The sequence below is a fragment of the Desmodus rotundus genome, chromosome 8 (assembly GCF_022682495.2).
Source record: "Desmodus rotundus isolate HL8 chromosome 8, HLdesRot8A.1, whole genome shotgun sequence".
Lineage (NCBI taxonomy): Eukaryota > Metazoa > Chordata > Mammalia > Chiroptera > Phyllostomidae > Desmodus > Desmodus rotundus.
This window is the reverse complement of record NC_071394.1, coordinates 118,670,911-118,695,940: the sequence shown is the minus strand read 5'-3', so window position 1 is coordinate 118,695,940 and position 25,030 is coordinate 118,670,911. Positions and strand designations below refer to the sequence as shown.

At 36.2% G+C, this 25,030-nt stretch overlaps 1 protein-coding gene across 9 annotated transcripts in view; it reads right to left on the bottom strand.

Annotated features, from left to right (window-relative positions):
• RBMS3 (RNA binding motif single stranded interacting protein 3) overlaps positions 1–25,030 on the bottom strand; it is a 1,231,630-nt gene that overhangs the window by 324,759 nt on the left and 881,841 nt on the right. For all 9 annotated transcript variants that reach the window (XM_053929473.1, XM_071222108.1, XM_053929475.2 and 6 more), the window contains one exon: positions 20,948–21,039. In XM_053929473.1, the coding sequence (XP_053785448.1) occupies positions 20,948–21,039 (92 nt within the window). The remainder of the gene's footprint in view (positions 1–20,947; positions 21,040–25,030) is intronic.

Below are 25,030 nucleotides of genomic sequence, written 5' to 3'. Positions count from 1 at the left end.
GCGCTCCGGAAGAGTAGGGGCAGAGAGTGTTTTCTAGAAAGTTGAAACAAGGCCACATGGTTTCTGAAGGTTCACTAATAATAGATCCATAATCTTTCACTTATTTTATGGGTCAGTATATATTTCTTGAGTCCCTATATACCAGACGTAGAGCTAATATCAAAGAAGAGACCAGAAGAAAACAGCCAATGTCAAAGTGTTTTAAGTGTTTTGACAGGATAATTATAGGAGGCTGGGAAGGCTCAAGAAAGAGACATGCAACTGAACGTGAGCGGAGGTACTTCCCTCAAAGTGACCCTCAAAGAAGTGCTAAATCAGCAGAGATCTGAAAAGGGCTTTTGTGTTCCTTCACCAAGGAGGTGAAGAGAAAGGGTAGGTGGTGAGAGAAAATTGTATGCATAAGCTTCAACTTGAGAAAGAACATGACAAATTGCGGTAACTGCTATATAAAATTTATATAAAATTTATTTCTCGTGGGCATTTAGCCTTATATTAGTTTGCCCCTGTTCTCTCAGTGATGTTGATGCATGAACTTGTCATAGTCCTTCTAGACTGTGTGTGCATTAATTTTAGGGCCCATATGTGTCTTGGATCCTTTTTCATCAGTTAACATTCCATATCTACCTTGATGGTTGTCTTTAGATAAAATACATCATCTAGAAAATGTTAAAATAAAGTTTTAAAAACAACTTATTTTAGAACAGGTCTTGATTTTAAAAAATTTACATTTCTGCTTATGAGAAGAAAGCCATGTTTTTATAGCTGCCAATGTGTAACCAGGATTACATCAAGTAAAGAAAAAAGTTCCACGTGTAGTGTGAGGCAAATGCACTCTAACAACTCTTCGACATGGACGCGGGTTCAAGAACAATTCATTTTCCTTTTTTGTGCTGCATACATCTGATTAGATGCCATTTTATATCTGATCAGAAAGGAAGCTCTGTACACCTTTATGCTGACCTATACATACCCTATCTTAGAGTCTGAATTACCATGCCTAATAAAAACTCCCAGTGAAACTTCGACAAGCTTCACTCAATCAGTCACCCATTAACTCAACAAATGCTGACTCCCCATCTACAATGGGGCAGCAACAGGCCCCCTTTCCTCCACAGTCTGCAGAGGTGAAATAAGAAGTACTAAGGATTTCCCACTGACGGGTCTCTGGTGTGGCTTGTGTATAATTATACTGGTTGTTAGCATATTGAAATACTTCTGTGCCTCCGGGAAAATAGTTTCTGACCCAGTCACTGCTCTCTGTCCCCTCATTGTCACCAAACTCTCTGGTTACCCTGACACCTCTTCTAGGACCCCTAGAATCACCTCGAAATCTAGTTAAAGTTGGGCATGAATAAGGGGCATCCAGGACCCCCCTCCAGTTCTTTGGTTAGAGTCTGAGATTAGTGATCAGTGATAATATCATATTGGCAATTAAATATCATCACTGTAGTTTTTGCAATACAGGCTAACACTCCAATCCAGACTGCAGACAAGGGCCACATAACAACATGTTTGTTACCTGAGAAGAGACACAGAACGAAAATGCAGAGTAAGCATTTAGAAACTCACAGCAATTTGACAGACTGGTTATATATGTATTAGAACTAATAATAATAGAGATGGAGCGTGTATTTTATATGGTCCTGCTTTCTTTTATTTCATTTTTCTGATAATTCATTTTTATTATATTTTTAAAATAAAAGCTTTGATCCACAACAGATGGAAAATAAAAGCAATCAGCCCTGCAACATACAGGTTGAGAAGCAAGTACTCTGCTAGTACCAACACTCTGCAGTGAATGCTTATAAAGAATATGCAGAAAATATAGAAAAAAATACATAAACCCAGCATTACATTAGCATAAAAGAAGGCTCCTGGCTTCCCTCTCACATTCTCCTTTACCCTGCCAGGACCAGTGGCAGATGCCAACACAAAATATGCCACAAAGTGCATTTTTTCTCTCAACCATTCATACTCAAAACTATTAATTCATTTTTATACATTTCAGTTTTTAATATGATATGATTGGTAACTTCAGGCAAAGACAATGTGTAAAATACAAGAGTAAAACATAAATTTTATGAAAGTAGAGTACAAGTGTAAAATGCTTACATTTTCTTTCTAGTTAAAATATTTGAAAAAATTCAAAATCTGGAAAACTAAAATTAGGCAATCCTTTTTGCCAGTTGTGTAGCAAACAGAAAAGGACTTTAACAATTAAATTAAAATTAATTTAAAAATTTAGTAGTTTGCTATTTACATCCTTCTACACATAAACATTCAAAATTTATAATAAATACAGAAGATAAATTTACAGTATCTTGGAACTTTATCCAATACAGCAATTGTGGAATCCCAAACAGGATGATTGCCATTTTCCAAGACTTCTTAGCAAACAAACATCAATAGAATATTACATTGAGTCAAGCTGTGAAAAGAATGTTATATTTTCTCCTTCAGATTATTTTATTAACTTACCTGTATGATTTGCCTATTGCTTGGATTGAGTATTATAGAACAGTTATGTTTCATGTGAAATAATTCTGCCCTAGATTAATATAGTTGAGTTTTTCCCCCAATTTAAAGAAAAATAATATATGATGGATACAATGTTTTCCTTCACATATTTTTCCTTAAATACTGGCATCAGCAACATTTGTCTGCATGTGAGCTCTAGAAGATGAAAGAATCAATAAACAAATAAAAAAGGAATAGTACAGAAAAACTCAGAAACAGATGTAGGTGTTTACTCTGGCTGCTGGTTTTCCTCATGTCCACTTATGCCTGATTTTAGACCACGTGCAAAAAAATACAGTCATGTGTTCTGCTCATAAAATAAACCCCAGTTATTATAAGAAATTATGTACGGCAGCTTTGCATGGATGCTTTTTATTTCAGAGACTGAGGAAAGAGTCTTATAATATGAGCAAACCACCTCCAACTCCAGCTCTGATGCAAAATTCTATGTGTTACTGAAATCCTCTGGGACCTAGTAAGACTTATGTTGAGGTTCAAAAGAAGTTAAACACACTTAAAAGCCCTTGAGAACAGAATCCTTTGGTGTGCAAATGACATGGCCAGAATGTCTATCAGCTTGTAAGCCAAGTCCTGATCCATACGCATTTGCTTACACTTTGATGTGAATCAGGTTCCAACAACGTAGTCTTCAAACATCGATTGCATGACCAGCCAAAAGGAGTGCTACAACACCACTGAGTTTGTGCTGAGCGAAAACTAGGAGTGAGAAAAGACTGTCATCTTGATCTAATTTATCATCATGCAACCCAAAGATAGCAAACAGAGGTAATTCACAACCTAACAGTACTGATGCATGATTCAACACAATTCCTATTTACTAGGAAAGGTCAATTATTGTAAACTGTGGGTTTACAATATTGTAAACTGCTACAGCAGATCGACTCCTAACTACTTATTTCAACATCTTTGGAAGTGCAGTGAGCGTGCTAGCTGCATTACCATAAAAGAAATAAATCATTGAAGCCTGCACACTGGACATCATGCATTAAAATAGGAATTAGGGAGAATATTAAATATCATAAAATCTGAATTGCAAAACCAAGTATAATAGATACCCATGTTTTATGTTTGCTGGTTCATGAACTTGTGAAGCAATGTTATAACATCTCCCATTTCTATTTTCTCTCTATTCTTCTTGAATAACCTTTGTTGTTATCTGCATCCCGTCTCAACCCCATTCCCTCTTCTACGTGTCTGCCATGAAGCTCAAGAAGCACAGAGACTGTTCCCCCATCCACACAGTATTCCAGAATCATCACTGTTTAGAGTTACGTGGAGGTTTTATGAATTCACTTCATTTAGAATTCTGGAAAATTCAAAGGAATTCCTATAACATTACACATAGTATTCCATAGATTGAAATATAGAATAGTTTAGAGATGGGGACTTGCCTGTATTAAACCATGGCACACCCTTACACTGGTGTATTGACCTTTTTACTATCAGCTCAATGTTAACAACATTTAACATTTTGTAGTAATTTTAATATTTTTCTTTGCCTTAAGAATTTATATTCTCCACAGGTGCTCCACATAATCCATAACTTGTTTTTTGCATTACATTTAAATAAGGAAAAGTAAATGAGGATAGACAATTTACAAAAATATAAGCAGAATCTAAATGTTACACTTAAAATAAATTTAGCGAAAGGATAGTACCACAATCTTCAATGCAAGTTCCAAAAGCCAGCTAGGGTACAGATGTAATGTAAGCACAGAGAGAAAGCAACTGGAATCAAGTCATCCATGTGGAAGGAAAAAGAAAGGAAAGTCATTATAAGGTTCACTTTTGTTTTATTTTGGGGGAAGGGGTATGTCAGCATAGCAAAAATACCAAAAGACTTCTAAAAGTACCCAAGTTTTAATTTATCATCATTTTCTATCCTGTTTTCAAAAGACATACCCTTAGACAAATGCCACTCAAATTTCAGCTCCTCTACTGGTCTACCCCTGAAAGAAAACTAATGATCACTAACTACTAAGATGGATCTTAAAAGAAAAAAAAGAACAGAGGCATTTCCTAAAAAATTCTAACATTCACAGCAAATTATTGAGAGGAAGCTTAATCATATAGGATTTCAGAACTCTAATGGAAAGAAATTTTACTCATCAAAAATTTATTATCTGGGCCCATTTGCAGGTACTGCAGTATAATAAATATTTTAATCAGTTGGTTTCTACTTTTTGGAAGACTTAACTGTTGAGCTTCTGCAAGAGCGTTAACTACTTGGCGTTGTGCAGTAAAAATCTGAGAGCCCATAATCAGCAGAAGAACGCTACAGCAAATACGAAAATGAACCAGGCATGAACACTGGCCCCAAGGTGGGTATGGCCATGAGACTATACTGGAAAACAGAAGTGGTATAGAGGCTTAAGATCACACTGTGATTGATCAGAGTTCAAGAAGAAGGTATGATAAATTATTGTTAAGTATGACATGTCATTAAAGGTATTAAAATGTTAATTTGTTTCCAATAAGTCATCTTATAGTTTCTCGTGACTTATAAGATGCAACATGATAAAGAGTAGATAGGTAGGTAGATAGTATTGCATTGCCATATGCAATTTATAAAAATAATAATTGAGGACAACAAAATTAAGTTAAATATTAGAAATGCATTGATGACATAACAATGACCTGGCATTACCATTCTAAAATAGGTTGAGAATTACCATTCTCAACCTGAATGTTACTGACATCTTACACCAAAGAATTCCTTGTGTGGTATGTGCTTTGCTGGGTGGTGGATGGCAGGGGTGCTGCTGTTCTATGCATTGTAGTTTGATTAGCAGCATCTCTGCCTCTACCTACCCACCAGATGCCAGTAGTACCCTTCCCCCGAGTTGTGACAACCAAATATGTTTCTAGACATTGCAGTTGAGAACCACTGCTCTAAAGCATCTTTCAAATGTTAGCTTAGTGCTACGACCTCCAGGAAAGGACTCCTGAATATCTCCGGTGAAATATATTGTCCCTACTGTATGTCCCTGTATGTAGCTAGAAAACAGTTTACCATGTATAATAATTACAAATGTACTTATATCTTCATTTCTATGGACTGTAAATTTACTTAAGTCTGCAATTGTGTTTTATTCACCATCAGTTCTCCTCAAATTAAGTACCCTGTGCATGTATGTCGAGTAAATCAATAAAAGCAGGAAGGTAGGTAGCTGAGCTGACCAGCATAGCAGGGGAGTGCTCTCTCATGCATCGTTAGGTGCCAGTAGCACCTTTTCCCCTCAGTGTGACAATTAAAAACGTCTTCAGACATTGCAAACAGTCCCCGTGGGGGGAAATATTGCCTCTGGTTGAGAATCACTGATCTAAAAGATTGTGTAGAGGAATGGCAAGTATTTAGTAAAGTTCAGTTTGTTATAAAAATATTTTGCAGTGCTTTCATTGTCTTACTCAATGGAAAGAACTCTAATAAAGTAATGGTTTTGGAGTCAGACATAAGATGGGATCTTAGCATCCAGTTGGCTGTATGATCTTGGTTAAGTTAAACTTTTAGAGCTTTAATTTCTTCATTTGTAACACTAGACCAATAATAATCACCAACAAAGTTCTTTCACTCAACAAATTGTATTATTTCCTGCTACCTGCTGGGCAGACACTGTGCTCAGTTCAGAAGGTACGCAGTGGTGTCAGAAAGCATTAGGGTCTTTGCATTTAGGACCTTTATACTTTTAGAGTGGAAGAGGGACAGTACCTAACTGTCTCTCGCATAAAATTTAAGTTACACATTGTGAAGGGAAATTCTATTAAACTGAGCAAGATTCTATGAGAACATTAAAAAGAGAGGCAATGACCTAGACTGGGTATCATTAAGATTTTCCCAAGGAACTAACATTTTGTGCTGTTCCTGAAGGATATGTGAGAGCTGACTACGAAAGGGGAGCAGGAGGGGAAGGGTGGGAAGATTAAAGGAGACAGAATGTGAAAACAGCACAAGCTTGATGCTCTATGGAAAATCAACGAAGGCAAGCAATGAATTACAAATAATCCTATCATCACTGACAAAATTAACAGATAGGAATAGGACATTAAGCAAAGTGAGATCTGATTAAATATCTTTGTCACAACTAGAATATGTTCACAATTCATTTTAAAGAATTCTAAACTAATTAAGATAATAGTGTTTTGAGAAAACTATGATAATAGCATTAAAATAAAAGAGAATATACAGCATTGGTGCCTTTAACGCCTTGACTTTCTCGGTATACAGTTTCCCAGTGTAGTGTATGTTATGGTTAAATTCTTCAGTTGAGAACATGGATTAGCCTATAGACTAATAAAAGTTAATAAAGCCCTGCTAGTCCACTGGGCTAACAGTCCCTATAAGAGCTTCAGCCATGAGTTAAATAAATCACTTGGCTGGGAATGGAGCATTTACCATATGTATCAGTTACTAATTTCCTGGACATTATCGGCCATGAGCTGGTTTCCTGTGTCCCAGCAACTGCTGAAGTGAACCTTGATTGGCAAGACTGCACATGTCAAACATTAATCCATGGACCATTTCCTCCAGCTAAGATATAATAACACTCTCCATCTGTAGTTCTTTTGTCAAATACATACAAGAAAGGGCCAGAAAGTTCAAGAGAAGAGAAATGTATAAAGAAGAAAAGCTAATACTGTACTAGTATAATTATACTGCTGAAACTCTTTATTAAAAATCTTGGGAATGTGGTTGACTAGAAAGAAAGCAGTAGGAAGTAGAATAAATCACTAGGGAGCTCCCACATAGCATTTAATGATTTTCTTAGAACTCAGAGTATGTTGAAATGGACAACCATTGTCATTACTTTCCTTCTTACTACAAATGTTGCTCTTTGGAGACAACCGTACTTGAACAACAATAAAAAATGTGAAGAAAAAAAGAAGAAAGAAAAGAATAAATATTACTTTTTGGAAAAAACAAAAAAAGAAAGAAGGAATGGCTGAGGACTTTCCAAATCTGTAAAGAGAAGCTCATAATTTACCAAACAAACAACTTAAGGTCGTCTTCTCTAAGATACATTATAATATAAATTTTGAAAATCAAAGACAAAGATAATCTTTAAAAAAGGCAGAGAAAAGAATCTTGTAACTTATCAGGGAAGCTCCATAAGGCCCTCAGTGGATTGCTCAGCATAAATCTTGCAGGCTAGGAGAGATTGGGATGATATATTCAAAGTGCCAAAAGAAAAACAGTCCCGAACAAGAGCATGCTATGTAGCAAAGCTGTTCTTCAAAAATGAAGAAAAGATAAAGCCTTTTCTACACAAAATGAAGCTGAGGGAGTTCATCACCACTAGACCATCCTTCAAAAAAATGTTAAAAGTAGTTCTTTAAGTTGAAATAAAATGATGCCAATTAATAACATGGAAAAATATGAAGATAAACTGATAAAGGGAAGTATATAGTCGAATGTAGAATAGTCTGCTATTGTAATGTGATGATGTGTTAACCATTTAACTCTGGTATGAAGGTTCAAGAGCACAATTCACAAAGCAGGCAATAAGAAAGGAAGAAAGGAACAAGGGAACTACAAAACAATCAGAAAACAAAAGATGACATTAGTAGTCGTTGCCTATCAATAATTATTTTAAAGGTAAATAAATTAAGTTGTCCAATCAAAAGGCTTAAAATGGCTTGATGAATTAATAAAACAAGACCCAAGAGACTCAGTTCAGCTTTAAAGACACACATATATTCAACATGAAAAGATAGTAAAAGATATTCCATGCAAATAGAAACTAAAACAGAGATAGCTATACTTATATCAGACAAAATAAACTTTAAGCTAAAAACAATAACAAGAGACAAAGAAGATCATTATAAAATGATTAAGAGGTCAATTTATAAAGAAGATATGACAATCATAAATATGTATGAACCCAACATCAGATCATCTAAATATATTAAGCAAATACTAACAGATCTGAAAGGAGAAATAGAGACAATATAATAATAATAGGGAACTTTATTGTCACACTTACAAAAATGTATGCATCAGCCAGACATAAAATTAATAAGGAAACACTGGAATTAAACTATGTCTTAAATGAAATGGACCAAACAACATATACAGAACATTCCATCCAACTGTAGCAGAATATACATACTTCTCAAGTGCACACAAAACATTCTCCAGGACTGATCATATGACAGGTCACAAAATAAGTCTTAAGTAAGTTTAAGAAGATTAAAATTATACCAAGTATCTTTCCCAACCACAGTGTTATGAAACTAGAAATCAATAACAGAAGGAAAACTGGAAATTCACAAGTATGTGGAAATTAAACAATATATTTCTGAACAACCAATGGGTCAAAGAAGAATTAAAAGGGAAATGAAAAATATTTTGAAACAAACAAAAATGGAAACACCACATAGTGAAATTTATTGGAAATAGCAAAAGCAGATCTAAGAGAAAAGTTTATGGCAATAAACACCTAGGTTAAGAAAAAGGAAATATCTTTAAAAAAACCAACATACTTCAGGGAAATAGAAAAAGAAGCACAAAATAATCTCAGAGTCAGTACAAGGAAAGAAATAAAGATCAGAGCAGATATAATGAAATAAAACAAAAAAACAACAAAAATATCAGTGAAACTAAGAGCAGATTTTTGAACAGCCAAATGGACAAACATGTAGCTAGACTAAAAAAAAAGAAAAAGTTTCAAATTAATAAAATCATAAATGAAAGAGGGTATTTATAACTGCCACTATAGAAATATAAACGATCTTAAAATTAATAATATAAACAATTATACCCCAATACACTGGATCACCTGGAAGAAATGGATAAATTTTGAAAAACATACCAACATACCAAGACTGAATCTGAAATAAATAGAAAGTCTGAACAGACCAATTACCATTAAGAATATTGAATCAGTAATCAAAACCTTCCCAATACAGAGAAGCCCAGAGCCAGGTGATTCCCTGGTAAGTTCTATCAAAAATTTAAAGAAAAATTAACACCAGTACTCTTTAACTATTTCAAATATTTGAAGAGGAGGAAACACTCCTCAACTCATTTTACTAAGCCAGGATTACCCTGATAACAAGACCAATAAAGACACTCAATAAAAGAAAACTATAGGCCAAATAACCCTAATGAATGTTGATGCAAAAATTCTTGGTAAAATACTAGCAATAAAATTCAATAGCCCATTTAAAGGACCATATACCATAATCCAGTGGGATTTTTCCTATAATGCAAGAATGGTTCAATATACACAAGTCAATAAACATGATATATCATATTAGTAGAATGAAATATAAAATCATATGCTGATCTGAATAGATGCAGAAGAAGCATTTGATACGATACATCTTAAGATATAAATTCTCAACAAATTGAATATAGAAGAAACATACCTCAGCATGTAAGCCATGTATAAGCCCACAGATAACATCAGACTTAATGGTAAAAGGTTAAAAGTGTTTTTCTGTAGAATGAGGAACAAGACAATAATGGGCACTCTCACCACTCCTGTTCAACATAGTACTTAGGCAATTAGTACTATGCAATTGCCTCAAAGCAATTAGGCAAAAAGAAATAAAATAAAATAATATAAAATAAAATAACAGGCATCCAAAATGAATAAAGTAAAATTCTCTCTATGTGTAGTTGAAATGAGCTTCTATAGAGAAAATTCTAAGACTCCACTAAAAATAAAATTGAATATACAATTTCAGTAAAGCTGAAAGATATAAAATCAAACTATAGAAATCAGTTGCATTTATATACACTGACAACAAATTACCTGAAAAAGAAATGAGAAAAAAACACAAATTATCTGAAAAAGACAAACAATACCATTCACATTCACTTTTCAAAAAGAAAAAAATAATAATATATTTAACCAAGAAGATGAAAGCTCTGTGGACAGTAAAGACTGTAAGATTTTGATGAAAGATATTGAAGGAGACACAAATAAGTGAAAAGGCATACCTCATTCACAGCTTGGAAGAATTAATATTATTAAAATATCCATAGTACCCAAAGTGATTAATGGAGTTGATGCAATTAAATCCTATCAAAAGTCCAACGACATGTTCCACAGACATAGCAAAAGCAATCCGAAAATCTGTGTGGAATCACAAAGGACTCTGGGTCGCCAAAAAATCAAGAGAAGGAAATACAAAGCTGGAGGCATCACATTTCCCGATTTAAAACTATTTTACAAGGTTATAGTAATCAAACGGTATAGTACTGGCATTAAAATATAAAGATGGACCTACGGAATAAAATCTAGAGCCTACAAATAAATTCTAGCATTTACAGTCAAGTAATATTTGAAAAGGGAGTCAAGAATACTCACTGAGGAAGGCATAGTTTCTTCAACAAATGGTGTTGGGAAAACTGAATAATTACAGACAGAAGAATAACATTGGAGTCGAATCATACACTACTCAAAAAAGTTAACCTGAAATAAATTAAAGACTTAAACATAAGTCCCGAAACCATAAAACTCCTAGAAGTAAAAATGAAGAAATAGCTCCTTGACATCGATCTTGGCAACATTTCTTTTCTTTGATATGACACCAAAAGCCCAAGAAGCAAAAGCAAAGAGAAATAAGTGGGACTACATTAAACTAAAACAAAACAAAACAAAACAAAACTTTTCCACCACAAAAGAAACAATCAACAAAATAAAAAGCCAACCTAGTAATGGGATAGATAGTATTTGCAAATCATTGATCCAAAAAGGGGTTACTACCTAATATATACAAGTAATTCACACAACTCAATAGCAAACAAACAATTGGATTTAAAAATGATCAGAAGAACTGAACAGACGTTTTTCCAGAGAAGACATAGAAATGGCCAATGGGTTCATGAGGAGATGTTTGATTCAACATCACTAATTTTCAGGGAAGTGAAAATCAAAACCACCATATGCCTTTGTCTCACCCCTATCGGAATGACGATCGCCAAAGAGGCAAGCGGTGAGTGCTGGCTGGAATGTGGAGAAAAGGGGACCCTCTCACACTGTTGGTAAAATACGGTTTGGTACAGTCACTGTGGGAAATACATGGAGGTTCCTCAAAACTTAAAAATGGAACTACCATGTGATGACGCAAACTCACTGCTGAGTATGCATCCAAAGGAAATGAAAACAGAACCACAAAGAGATATCTGCAGTGCTTGTTCACTGCAGCATTACTCACCATGGCCAACATACGGAAACAACCTAAGCGTCCACCTGTGGATAAATGGACAACGAAGATATGGAGTGTATACACACTGTGATATTATTCACCAATAAGAAGGAAGCAAAGCCTGCCATTTTGACACATGGATGGACCTTGAGGACATTATGCTAAGTAAATAAGTCAGAAAGAGAAGGATACATACTCTATACTATTACTTATATGTGGAATCTTAAAAGGATGAACTCACAAAGAGTAAAATGGTGGTTGCCAGGGGCTGCAGATGGGGGAAATACGGGTTGCTCAGAGGTCACAAACTTCCAGTAGTAAAACGAATATATTCTGGAAATCTAACGTATAACATGGTGAGTCTAGTTCATAATATGTTATATGCTAGAAAGTTGTTTGCAGGGGCGTTCAACCTTTTGGTGTCTCTGGGCCACATGGGAGAAGACTTGTCTTGGTCCACACATTAAATATACTGTGACACATAATCACACACACACAAAAATCTCATAATGTTTAAGTAAATTTATGATTTCGTGTTGGGCCGCATTCACAGCCATCTGGGATGCACGCGGCCCACAGGCAGGCTCGACACCCTTGGCAGAGTAGCTCCTAAGTGTTCTCACCACAAAAAAGAAATGGTAATTATGTGAGGTGATGGAAGTGTTAGCTAATCCTACTGTCGTAATCAGTTTCAGTATATGTATATCAAATTGTCACCTTGTGTGCCCTACACTTACACAATGCTACATGTCAATTATATCTCAATAAAGCTGTGGGGGAAAAACAAATAGCCAGGTACCACTATAGAGACCAGAGAACAATATCAGCAGCCTTCTGATTTTCCTAGAAAGAACAAGTCTTTGTGATCACATAGGTTTGGGTTCAAATCCAAGCATCATCATTGACTACCTTTGTAAACTTGGGTCATCCCCTGTTTCTTCATCTGTAAAATGGGAATCATACCTTCCTCCCAAGTTCCTAGCAAGAATAAGTGGGATAATAACTATGAAAACTCAGAACTTATTCACTAGCACAGACCAGGTACTCAAATATAATTTCTGTTACCCTATACATCTTCTTGTATGTTTCCTTGCCTCTTTTGGAATACATACAATTAAGGAGCTTGAAGAGAGTTGCATAGCACACCAGTGGTAAAAGCAGAAACAGGTGGACAACATGCCTCAGTAATCAGCAGGTTTCTCCATGCTAGAATGTTAAACCATTAAGAATATACATATCCTAATTCATCCAATAACTTTCTTTAAGGTAGAGTGCAAAATAAGTTGCAGAAAGCAATTAGAGTAGGCTAGGAGTGGGAGTCAAGGAAGCCTTCATCCCTTCTCATTGTATTTTCACGTGGAAGAATATCTATGTAACACTTCTGGCCCTTTTCTTATTTGTCCACTTCGTGAAGACTCCCAAAAGAGAGAAGTAATAATGTACCTGACTTGTGAGTCTGAGAGCAAGAACTCAGCAAGCATGGCTCCTCTGCTCCCTCCCTTTTGGTGGGGATCTGCTGGCCTGCAGACAGCATATTCACTATTTTCTTCTCTGTCTCATGAAAAGAACCCCCCTTTCCCTTTATAGGGAGGCCCCTCCTTCTCTAGCACCTGCTGTGACCGGATGAATCCACTTTTGGCATTCAGCATTAAAAGACTCATTTTCCATATAAACAAAAGTCATATGTTCCTAACATAATGATTTAACCTATAGTTTTCTGATTTTGATCAGAACTTTTTGTTTTTCGATGGGATCTACATGGGACAAAGCGATGCTTCAAATAAGGCTTCCTCACTGCACAAACATGGTAACCAAAGAAAGAATCTGTTTCTTTCAACTTTAAGAACAAGTTGTTAAAGCCGTGAATGAAGACTGTTCACCACTAGATTGCCCCAGAGTGTATCAGGAAATGAGATATTGAGATCAGTCTGTGGAGACATTCCCTTCAGAGAGGCAAGATGAAAGAGCTGGAATTTCTTGTAAATTGAAGGTAACTTGTATTCTACACATATCCTAGATTAAAAAAGTGTCTTGTTACCTGATATAGACTCCAACTTATGACACAAATCAAGGTAAATGTTTTGTTGACTTTTGTTTCTGTCAAATGCGAAGGAAGCAGCAAATTGTATTAGAGTTCATACCCACTGTTTCATCAAAGAGGATACGGGGGAGTCCTTGAAGAAGCACAGAGCTGTCCCTGCAAACAAATTATGTATCTCATTCGGTAGAAACTAATACAAGTATTAAACTTCAGAAGATCCTGCCTCAGACATTTCAAATAATTAACAAATAAGTAAGGTCAGTCTTGACAATTTCAATACTTGGTTTTGAATTCTTGCATTCTGCATTATGAAAAAAAAATGAGCTGAGTTGACATAGCCAACAAAGTAGACTTGCACAAATATTTTATAGATATATAAAAGACCAGTCGCTAGTATGTCTTTTACTGACAACTTCAAAAATTTCAATCCTAAGGAAAATAATAGTCGGTGTTTGTTAGAGATGTTCTTCTGGTCAAAATATGTTCCACAGGGGCGCATGACACAAATGTTCCTTTTAGTAAATGAGATAGCAAGGTTTTCATTACGTGGCGTCAGTCATCGAAGATTAATGAACTGTGTCAAGGCCAACATTGAACTGCCATTCACTGGAGTCACAGTAACTTAATGTGCATTCCAAACCAGTGGTATCTTGTCATATCTTTATATCAGCAGTACAACAGAACAGCGTGATTTACAGTTAACTATTGAAAAAACATATTCACTGACTCAATTAGGATTTGTTTCATAGGAAAAACATCTTCAGAGAAATGCATCATTAAAATGATTTGAATTTAGCAAACTCCCACAAAAATAGAGGGAGAAGTGATGGTAGTGTACCTGCTAATAGGAAGGTACACTATAGGAAGAAGAATGCATAGTGATTACAAAGTCTAAACAGGTTAGCCCACCTAAAAGCTCTATTTTGAATTACTACAGACATTTTTCATAACAATCTTAAATATTTTATAATTTGCTCTCATAATACCGTTTGGGTTTATGTTTAAATGTCACCTCATCAGCAAGACTCCCTGCCCACTCTATCCACAATGCATGAGGCCCCACCTTCAACCACCATCCGCATGGTCTATGTATTTAGTTTCCCCATCCTGCTTTAATTGCCTTTGAATCACTTCTTACCACCTAACTTACCAATTTGTTTATTCTCTGCCTTCCGTTAGTGGAATGTGATCATAAAACTTTGGTTCAATGCTACATCTTTAGCATATAGAACAATCTTGGTCCACAGTAGGTTTTTAACATGTATTGAGAAACTAGGAGAATGAAAAGATTTATACCAAAATTCTAGGCTATAGCTCTTATCTACCTGGGAAATATTTTGGGATATGGATACATAATAGTATATGGGCTTCTCTGATCCTTTGATCTTGTTGAAAAAAATAAAGACACCTGGACATTATTCTTGGGATATTAGAATCCCCAGACAACACTTTTCCGTCATAACATAAGGTATTGATTGAGTTTCCCACCTGATCTCAGGAAGCAACGTCTTTTCTATCACCCACTGAATTTACCCTGAAACAATGCTTCTCTCTTTCCTACAGGAGAGCCTTTGAGAAGCTTCCTTGTTCAGCCAGTTTACTCGTAGGCCTTACCCCATTGTAGTGACCCTGTTTACTTGCATGTACCTAGGAACGGTGAAAGCAGAGACTGTTAATATTGCCTAGACCACAAGAGTCTGGAAGACAGAGCCCGGCATGGGGCTCTGCATTCAGAAGAGTAGTTTAGTAGATAACAGGCCATATGATGAGGCTAGGGGTTGAACTTTAAAAAAAAATTTTTTCTAGAATAATCTGTGCAAGATGCCCTTCCTTAGAAAATTCTACTACTAGAATATAACTATTAGGGTTCTGTATTAAACACTGAGGTGATATATATTTTATAATTAATTGTGTGCATATATTTGAATTCACAGAATTTATTTTCCTACATTTATTGCCTTTCCACTTTTTATTTCTTCTAATATCAAGTAGAAAAATCCACTCATTTTAATTTTTTTCTCAAAGACAACTATTATTGAGATAACTGACTTATAGTAAAGAATTCCTTTTTTCTGGTCCTAGTCTGATTCTCTGCCCCAGTTGAAATGGTTGATGTAATGTCCCTTTATATTATCCTCATGACTGACACAATATTTTATATGATCCCTGATGAGCTTGACATTTTCTTGAACACATGGTCTTTTTTGCCATCACTTAAGTGGGATTTATTCTCATATCCCATGGTGTGGTGAATCACCATTGGTAATTAGAATGAGAGTCCTAGCAGTAGACCTGATAAAGCCTTCTATAAAGGTCCTGAGAAGGGGTGGCTCCTTCTCTGTGACCCTTTCATCTAGAAGCAAACATGTGTTCTGTTTACTTCCATTTGGAATTGACAGAAAGCAAATAATAAAGAAGCCTGCTAAGCCTGAGACAGCTCAGGGCTTTGCAGATAACAATTTATGAGTGTTCAATATAAGAGCCATTCTAGAACCTATAAGTTTACATCCAAGAAAACTCAGCTTCTAAAGCAGTACAGCCCTCCAGTAGGGCCTCAATGAAGCAATGGGAAATAATGAGCAAGAGAAATCCTTATGGCTGGCAGACAGAGGTTAAATAATCAGTTAACTCAAGAACTTACTATACGGACAAAACTAGAATTCTATTCCTGCCCAACAATATTTGATATGTATAAGCAATCAGGGATTTCCACTTGTTGTCCATTCTCTCTGTTCCTAAATGGTAGTCTTTTATTTCATTTCGTGTATCCTGTTGTTTCTCTATCATTCTAAATTATAGGAGTTCAGACATACAACTTGTCTTTTAAAGTTATGTTTTGCCAAACCATGAGTTTCACCTGTGTCTGGATCTGCTGGAAATAATAGCATCACTAGATATGATTAGAGGATGGAACTTCAAGGTAGGTTCCTTTACGGAAGGAATGAATGCATGCCACTCAGAATGTATACATGAGAAGAACAGTGTTACTGATGTTAAATAGATCAAAAGATGACTATTCTTAATTTTCTCTACTAGAGGCAAAGAAGTTAAATTATTCATCATCCTAGACTCTCTTGCAGCTAAGGGAAAACCATGACTCAGTTTTGCCTATTGCTCTATGAACACAAGTTCTGAAGTTTAAATTCTGGGAAAGCTTTTAAAAGGACAGAATCAGCTAGATGGTCCTTCAGCCTTTTGTCCTTTTCTTTTTTCTTTTTAAAAACATTTCACTGAATTTATTGGGGTGACATTGGTTAATAAAATTATATAGGTCTTAAGTCCTGCCTAAAATGGGGATGCAGTAGCTACAGCTTCAGACACCAATATATAAATATGTATGGATAAAAACGACTCATAACAAATGGCAGAGCAGTCTTATTTTCATGGGACTCCAAAGCATTTGTCACACACTGCTTATCTATGGCTGTCTTATTAATGAGTAAAATAAACGTCTACAAGTTTGGGCTATTGTTAGGTAGATTTCTTGGCTCTCTTCCTTTTCAGCATACACAGACATGTTCTTTAGCCAATGACTTTCTTCTAAATACCTTGAGGTTGGCAAGAATAATAGCAGCCATTATTCTTAATCCAGGGCTGTCGCAAAACAAGGACATAGCTTAAATATTAAAATTTTGGAATAAGAAAGAAATGTTGTTCAATTTTGATTCCCAAACAACTAGCGAAGTTCCTGGCACTTAGCAGGTAATAAAAATGTTTATTGATGCATACTACTTACTATATTTCTCAATAAACTGCTTGGTAATAACGTTACACTTAAAGCATATGTTATAGAATGTTCAGTGAAAAATGTGAATTTTATGCAAAACATATATTGAATAGTTAACATATACTGAATTTTGGTATAATTTAGGAATTATGCTAATTTTTTGTGTAGTTTTAAAAATTAATTCTTACAGTAATTGTATAACATAGATATGATTATCAGAGATATTTAAATAACTTAGCCAAGGTCACACAGCACAGAGGTACCTGATCCAGGATTCAAGGCTAGGTTTCTCTCCCTCCAAACCTATGCTCTTAACTACTATGTACTACTAAAATATTCTAGGTCTGCTTTCCTAAAAGAAATATATCCTTTGACCCTTAAAATCCTTTTTTGCCAGAACAGCAAGTATACAGAAAATGTTAGCCTGTGTTAATGGTTATGCATTATCTTTCAAAATTTTTAATTTGGTGAGTTTGAGCGAAAGAGAATGAGAGTGGGAGAGAGACGTCAGTGTGCTGTTCCACTTTTTTGTGTATTCATTGGTTGATTCTTGTACATTCTCTGACGGGGATTGAAACTGCACCTTTGGCATGTTGGGATGGCCCTCTAACCAACCGAGCAACCCAACCAGGGTAACGATTATAGAGTATTAATCAATTACCACTTACTGAATGATTTCTTCTTTAATTACTCTTTGTTGACAAATTGGTTGAATTTTTCATATACACACATTGGAGTGTTAACTAAATGAAGTGATTCAGTTGGAAGGTTTCATGGTCACTCCAGGTTGCTGCTGGGAACCTAGAGTATTTGAAGCATTTTTTGCTTTAAAATCCTGAAGGTGTTAAAATGTGGCATCACAACCTGCATGGTAGGATATTCCTAAGAACACGGATGTAGGAGGCAATTCACTAGACACTTAAGTGGCAAAATATATATATATATTGTATGTATTATTATAATACATATATATTACATATAATATATAAAGTATATATATACATACTACATATATATATAATAGTATATATAATAATAGTTATCACCAGGACAAAGGAAAAAATGCCATGAAATCCAATAGCTCAGTGAGAAATCTGCTAATACAGGTGGTCAAGCTTGTTCCATTTCATTGTCAAAGGGAGGCTATTTATTTGCTTCTGGGCAGTTAAATTACAAAGTCATTTACTGCTGAAAGTTTTCCGGTAGGCAGATGTGGACCTGAAGCTCTGGGCTTTAGATACAAAGTTTGTGAGAAAAGTGGGAATAAGAATTTATACTGCAGACAGCATAACTGGTAAAGAAGTCTTTCAGCAACTCTAGACATAAAATGAAATAATAAAATTAAATAAAGTGTCTTTAAACAGTGCAGTGGGAATCCCCTACTGTGCACATTGAGTATGAGCTAAAAATTAGATTGCTAGCTACAGTAAATAGTTTTCTTAGAAGCTCCTTAAAACATTTTCCCATTGATAACATCTTGTTTAGGTGAATTGTTGGTGACTGGGGTGTGTGTGCATGCGTGTCTCTGTGTGTAAGAGAGTGAGAGAGACAGAGAGAGTCCTTGTGTAGGAGAATGCTGAGAACAGAGGGAAAATATTCATATGACTCCTTGATAGTTATAAAATTAATGGCAACTTGCTTTTCCTGTTGTGCAAGATGGTGGTGGTTTTTATCCAATAAGAACTATATATATATCCTCAGAACATTCGAAAGAGTGGAGATTATGCACACTATATTCATTACTTCTACACTGTCACTAATTAGCAATTTCTAAAATGTGGTAGTTTATCAATGAAATAAATCAAAGATATTGCAATAAATTTTTTAAAACATTTGTATAATTGTTTTCTGGTCAATAGGTGTTGCCTTTAAATCTGAATTTGACTTTTATATTTTGCATATTCTTAAAAATTATACTTTATCACTTGTTTCCAAGGTATAAATTACTACGTAAGTTGCCACGTAACTTAATTCTTTGCCAAGTAAACTTTAAACCAAGACATCTACATAATTTCCTTATTAATTACTAATAATAACTTAATCAATCTTAGGTCATGACCAAATTCAAAGCTTCCAAGAATAATCCTGATGAGGAATACATTACACAGCTGAAATAATTCAAACTCTAATTTATGCTGCCTTGAAAAGCAATTAATGAGTCATAAAGGGCAATGAGTCCATCAAAGTAATCTATATGAGAAGTGACCCACTACAAAAGGTTCACAGATATTGGTGGTATCAGCTTGCTAGAAGACAACTGAAGATGAAGAAAACCAAATATCCCACCTGTAGTTATCTAAGTTTGAAAATGGAAAATGTTATCAATGAACGTTAGCAATCATAAAAAATTCCAATGACTGCCATTTTGGTGACTTTGCCATTACATCATTCAGCAGCCGTGGCAATAATGAAGGGTAAGCGTATGCACGAGTATGGCACCAATGCACGTCAGCACCAGCTGGCTCTTCTGCCTAACTTTAAAACATAGAGATCAACTCAAAGAGAAACAGTAATCAGAAAAACATTTGAAAAATTAAGCTGCATGTGAAACAAATACAAAATGATTATTATTTTAAAGCAAATATGTACCAAATATCCTTATGTTGTAAATTTTTTTTGAACTTTTTATTTGGAAGTAATTATAGATTCACAGAAATTTGCAAAGAACATATAGAGAGATCCCCTCTACCCTTTGTCCGGTTTCCCCCAAGATTATATATTGTATAATTGTAGTACAATATCAAAACCAAGAAATTAATATTGGTACACTAGGTGTGTCTAGTTTTATGTCATTTTATCATACCTGTAGATTCTCATTACTGCCACTGCAATCAGGATACAAAACTATTATAAATAATTGTATTTATTTTCTTGAATATAAATATGCCTTATAACTTCAGTAGGAAGTTCCAGACTGCTTGTTATACATACCAATAAATGTGTGTTGAAAATTATTAATATCTAGAAAAGTATTATCTAGGTAAACTCTATTTATAAAGGCCAAAGTGACATTCTAGCAAACACACGACAAACACTTTGGTTAACCTCATTTCCCTATGCAGATAAGAAGTCTTCATCATTCAGTAATCAGCTTTCCCCAATAAGAGAGTGGGAAATTCTTTAGCACTGTTTGTCAAAGACAACTTGCTGAGAACTGGAGTACTCCAACACTATAGAACTCCTAGACACACACACACACGCACACACACACAACAACCCTAGGGATTTAAGGGCACAACAGCCCTTCAAAAGTGCCCTTAAATCCCTAGTGAGGTTACCACAACAAAAGAGCACATTAATGTATCCTCAAATAGATGGAAAAACACATAAACCGGCCAGATTCTTCTAAGCCAGACTTATTGTGGAGTTTCTTGTTTCCCCTAACGAGTGAATAGAATCCAAATTGTTGCCACGTGCAATTCTGATACAGCTCACAGCAATGGGGAAATACATGATCACCAAACAACCTGAAACACCAGTCTTACCTTGGCCATCTGTGCCTGCACGCCATTTGCCTTGAGAGACGCTACTGCTTTCTGTGCAGCTGCGGGACTGTCAAAATCCACAAAACCATAGCCTGTGAAAACACAAACCCCTTGTTAGCACTCACAAATGGCTGCGTTTCTACTGTAACTATGGGATGTGCGTTTGAGATCACACTTGCGTTATGACCCTGGTTGAGCATAAAGGCTCTGAATCTATGGTCCTTACCACATCTGAAAAATTACAGTATCATTAAAAATAAAATAGTACATCTTATGCTCTAGACATAGCTTTGGAAACTGGGTGTGCAATCAGCAACCTGTTCTACTTTCCGCAACAGATTTGCTGCAAGAATGAGGAACACAGAATGCTCACAAATAATTTTTTTTAAAGTTTCTCTGTAAAGTTAATTTCAAAGCCTCAAAAAACAGTGATGTTAATAAAAGCCATGATAGAACCTGCCTAGAGATATCATCACCAGCAACCTCAACAGTACCCAGCACACAGTAGGCACTCAATCAATGCATGTTGACTACGTGAATTAATAGAGGTCATTAATGAGAGTTAGGGTTTGAACCTAGCTCCAGTTGATTCCAAAGCCTAATTCATTACAGGAGCTTATCTTTCTCAATCACTTCTTAGATAAATTATTTTGACTCTGAAGTGATCTGTGACAAAAAAAATAATGACATAAATATTTGATCTTTTCAAAATAAGGAACAGATTTTAAACTATGTAAAGACTTTTAAACCCCCCTTGCTACTTGTTCATGCAGTGCAATCAGAAAAGGGCAGAAGAGTTGCCCATAGTGCTCACTGATTGTGTGCCTGTGTGTATAGAGTGAGGCCAAAGAACGAGCCAATAAGAGAGAATAAATGAAAAAGGGATTTTGCATGCCCATAAAATAGCTGATATGAGTCCAGGACTTAGCCTAACAGTAATGTAAGCTGCCAAGAATGTTTAAACATAAAAATGCTCAAGAATGAATGTGAGGGCAGCTTTGTTTGGCACATCTAAAAAGCCCACCAGATGTAACCTATGCCTCTTCTCATCTAGTAGGCAGGGATTGGCTCTGTGCTCATATACTTGTCTCATTTGGAAGTTTTGAGGTGAACTACAAAGGCAAACCTACTAACCAGGCACTGTGACTCCTCTCTCCAAAAAACCCCAAAGAAATGTGCAAGAGAATTCAATTACCAAGTTGTTTCTTTTAATTAACTTTTTAATTTTCTCCCCTCGAATCCCTTCTTCTTTCTTCCTCCCAGCATGTTATCCTAAAATGAACTTGTTACCCAGCAGTATACCGTAAAATGCTCTTGAAAAGCTGGGCAGAGGAGCTGTGAAGTTTGTGTTTCTAATCCAAAAGAAAGCCTGCTCTGTAAGCACTACTAATTCTTCTCTCCCCACAAAATTCAAACTATGTGAGTAATATGAGCATTACCACCCACTGAGCTGAGTAAGATAGGCAAAAAAAAAAAAGGCAGAAAGAAAGGAGAGAAAGAACAAGATAAGCCCAGCATTAGAGTTGCGTGGAGTGGATAACAAAAAATGTAGACATTTTCTCCTATGTGTTAGACACTGGGTGAGGTGGTTGCCGTGTGCACACCTGGTGAAATTCTAATGGCTTCATGTACTATTGTCCTCATGTCCTTTCATGTCCCTACATGAAGAAACTGAGGATTGGGAGAGGTGACACAAATCATTAGCTGTCAACCAGCAGGTCCAGAATTTGAAGCCAGGTCTGCATATGCCCTTCTGAAATACACTACACAATGAATTGCCTTATAACCTCACGTGGCAAACTATTTCTAGTGGCCCCTGAAGCCCACCATGGAGAGAACACAACTCTTGTAACTCCCTTGGATTTTGAAGTTGGGGCATGGGATAAAACCATTCCATGAAAGAAATCAGCCCAGCTTGTTCATTCAGCATACCTGTGAATGGAGTGGTTGGCTTCTCAGTAGGACTGGCTAAGTCAGGCACCTCTTTCCACCTCATGCTTTAGCCAGTTTCCCTCATCCATTCCCAAGATTATTCTTTCATTCAATAATGAAATTCCATGTCGGGCACTTTGCCAGGCCCAGGGTATATAATAGTGAATAAAACAACTCTAATTCCCATCCTTCTACCATTCATGGACATAAAACAAATAACTGTAAAAATGAATCTATAATGACAAAATAGCCTGTCGCCCTTGAAAGAAAATGAGAGTGTATAATGTAGAATCTAACTATTGATTGTTTATTATTGAAAGTCCTAAAGAGCAATGGTATGAAATGATCAGCATTTTTTAAAAGTGTTGCATCAATTGGCTTCTGCTAAAGATTGAATGGCTGTGGAGAACGTGGGCAGCAAGAATGGAATCAGCAAGGTAACAGAGTATGAGGGCGAGGAGAGCCGAGAATGGCCAGTGTATTCAGGAACATGGCTGCCCTTGTGGTTTGCTTTGGGCGAGCTGTGGGGAGCAGAGCCTGCCCGAGTAGCTGAAGAGTGAAAGATGAGGAGGCAGAGAACGTGCTTACCAGCCTTCTTGCTGTTACCTCGGCTGGGTGGAGAATTATTTTAGCTAGTGGGGAACATGAGGTCTAATGAGTAGTTTGTGTTTGTTCAAAGACAGAAGATACCATGCTTTTCAACTTTAGCTGCACACTAGAATCATATTGGGAGCTAAAAAATCACCAGTGTCCAGGACTCACCCCACTCCGAGAATTAAATCAATATTTTTGGGACGGTGGCCCGAATGTTCACACACACACATTTGTGTGCATGCGTGTGTGTCTATTCCCAGCTGATTTCAGTGTGAAGTCCAGGTAGAGAACTACTGATAATTTATTTCAGTTATTTAATAACTATGTATTTGTTGCACCTATGAAGGGATTGTTCTTGGTGATTTTGAATATCTATAAAAAAGATCAAGCAGAAAACAAGAAATGAAAGCTACAAGAGGGCAAGGGGATAATTTACATAATAATATTACAGTAATATTCCTGAGAAGGTGAGGCGGTGAGGGGATCTAGAACTTCTATGAAACACAGCGCTTTGCTAAAAGAGGGCCCCCCTCCTCTGCTCATTGTAAGTGGAAGAAAAACAAGGAGACTCTTGGTTACTGGGTATTATTTCCTTGTGGATCCCCAGTTACTGGGACTGTATGAAACACACAGCCTACGCTTGCTAAGTATCTATTGAAATGAATGGAAAGCATGTTTAAAAGATGCTTAAGTACTGCCTGGGACTACCATGGAAATGAGCAGATAAAAGTGCCCATTAATACATTGTGACTATAAAGAACACTATCAATGCCGAGGAGTCAGGGTTCTGGCTCAGCCCAGCTGCCGCCTAGAAAAGCAAACCCCTCCTTCAGGACTCTTGGCCTCTAGGCCAGTGCAGCTTCTTTTCTCTGGATCCCTCCCTATCCTTCCACACCCTGAATGTTACACAGGGTATTATTACAAAATCATGATGCTGATGTCCAGGGCTGAACTCCGATCCAAACCAAAGGAATCTCTGACAGCCTCAGAAGGAGACAGCCTCAGCTTTCTCTGAATCAAGGAGGGGATGGAAGGGCTTGGAGAAGAGTACATTTCTAAGGGACCACCAAAGACAGACAGTGTCACCTGCCTACAAAATATCTTTTCTACTGAAGGCTCCACACCAACAGGGGAGCTGAGACCAGGTGAAACAAAACTATAAAGAATCAGCCACCAGAGGGAGGGTGAGGGGCTGCGTGAAAAAGGTGAAAGGTGAAGGGATTAAGCAAACACCAACAAAACCCTTCTAGTCACAGACATCAGCGTGGTGGTTACGGGAGGGAAAGGTGGGTGGGGGGAGGTAGAAGAGGATGAAGGGGCAATAAATGGCGACAGACAGATTTGACTTTGGATGTTGCACACACAATACAACATACAGATGATACAGAATGTACACCTGAGACCTATATAATTTCATTAACCCATGTCACCTGAATAAAGTCAATTAAAATAAATAAATAAATAAATAAGAAAATAGAACAGAAATACATAAAACTGGCAAAGTAAATTTGGGAACTGGAAGAATGAACATTATTAGAAGGATTTAGCACCAACAAA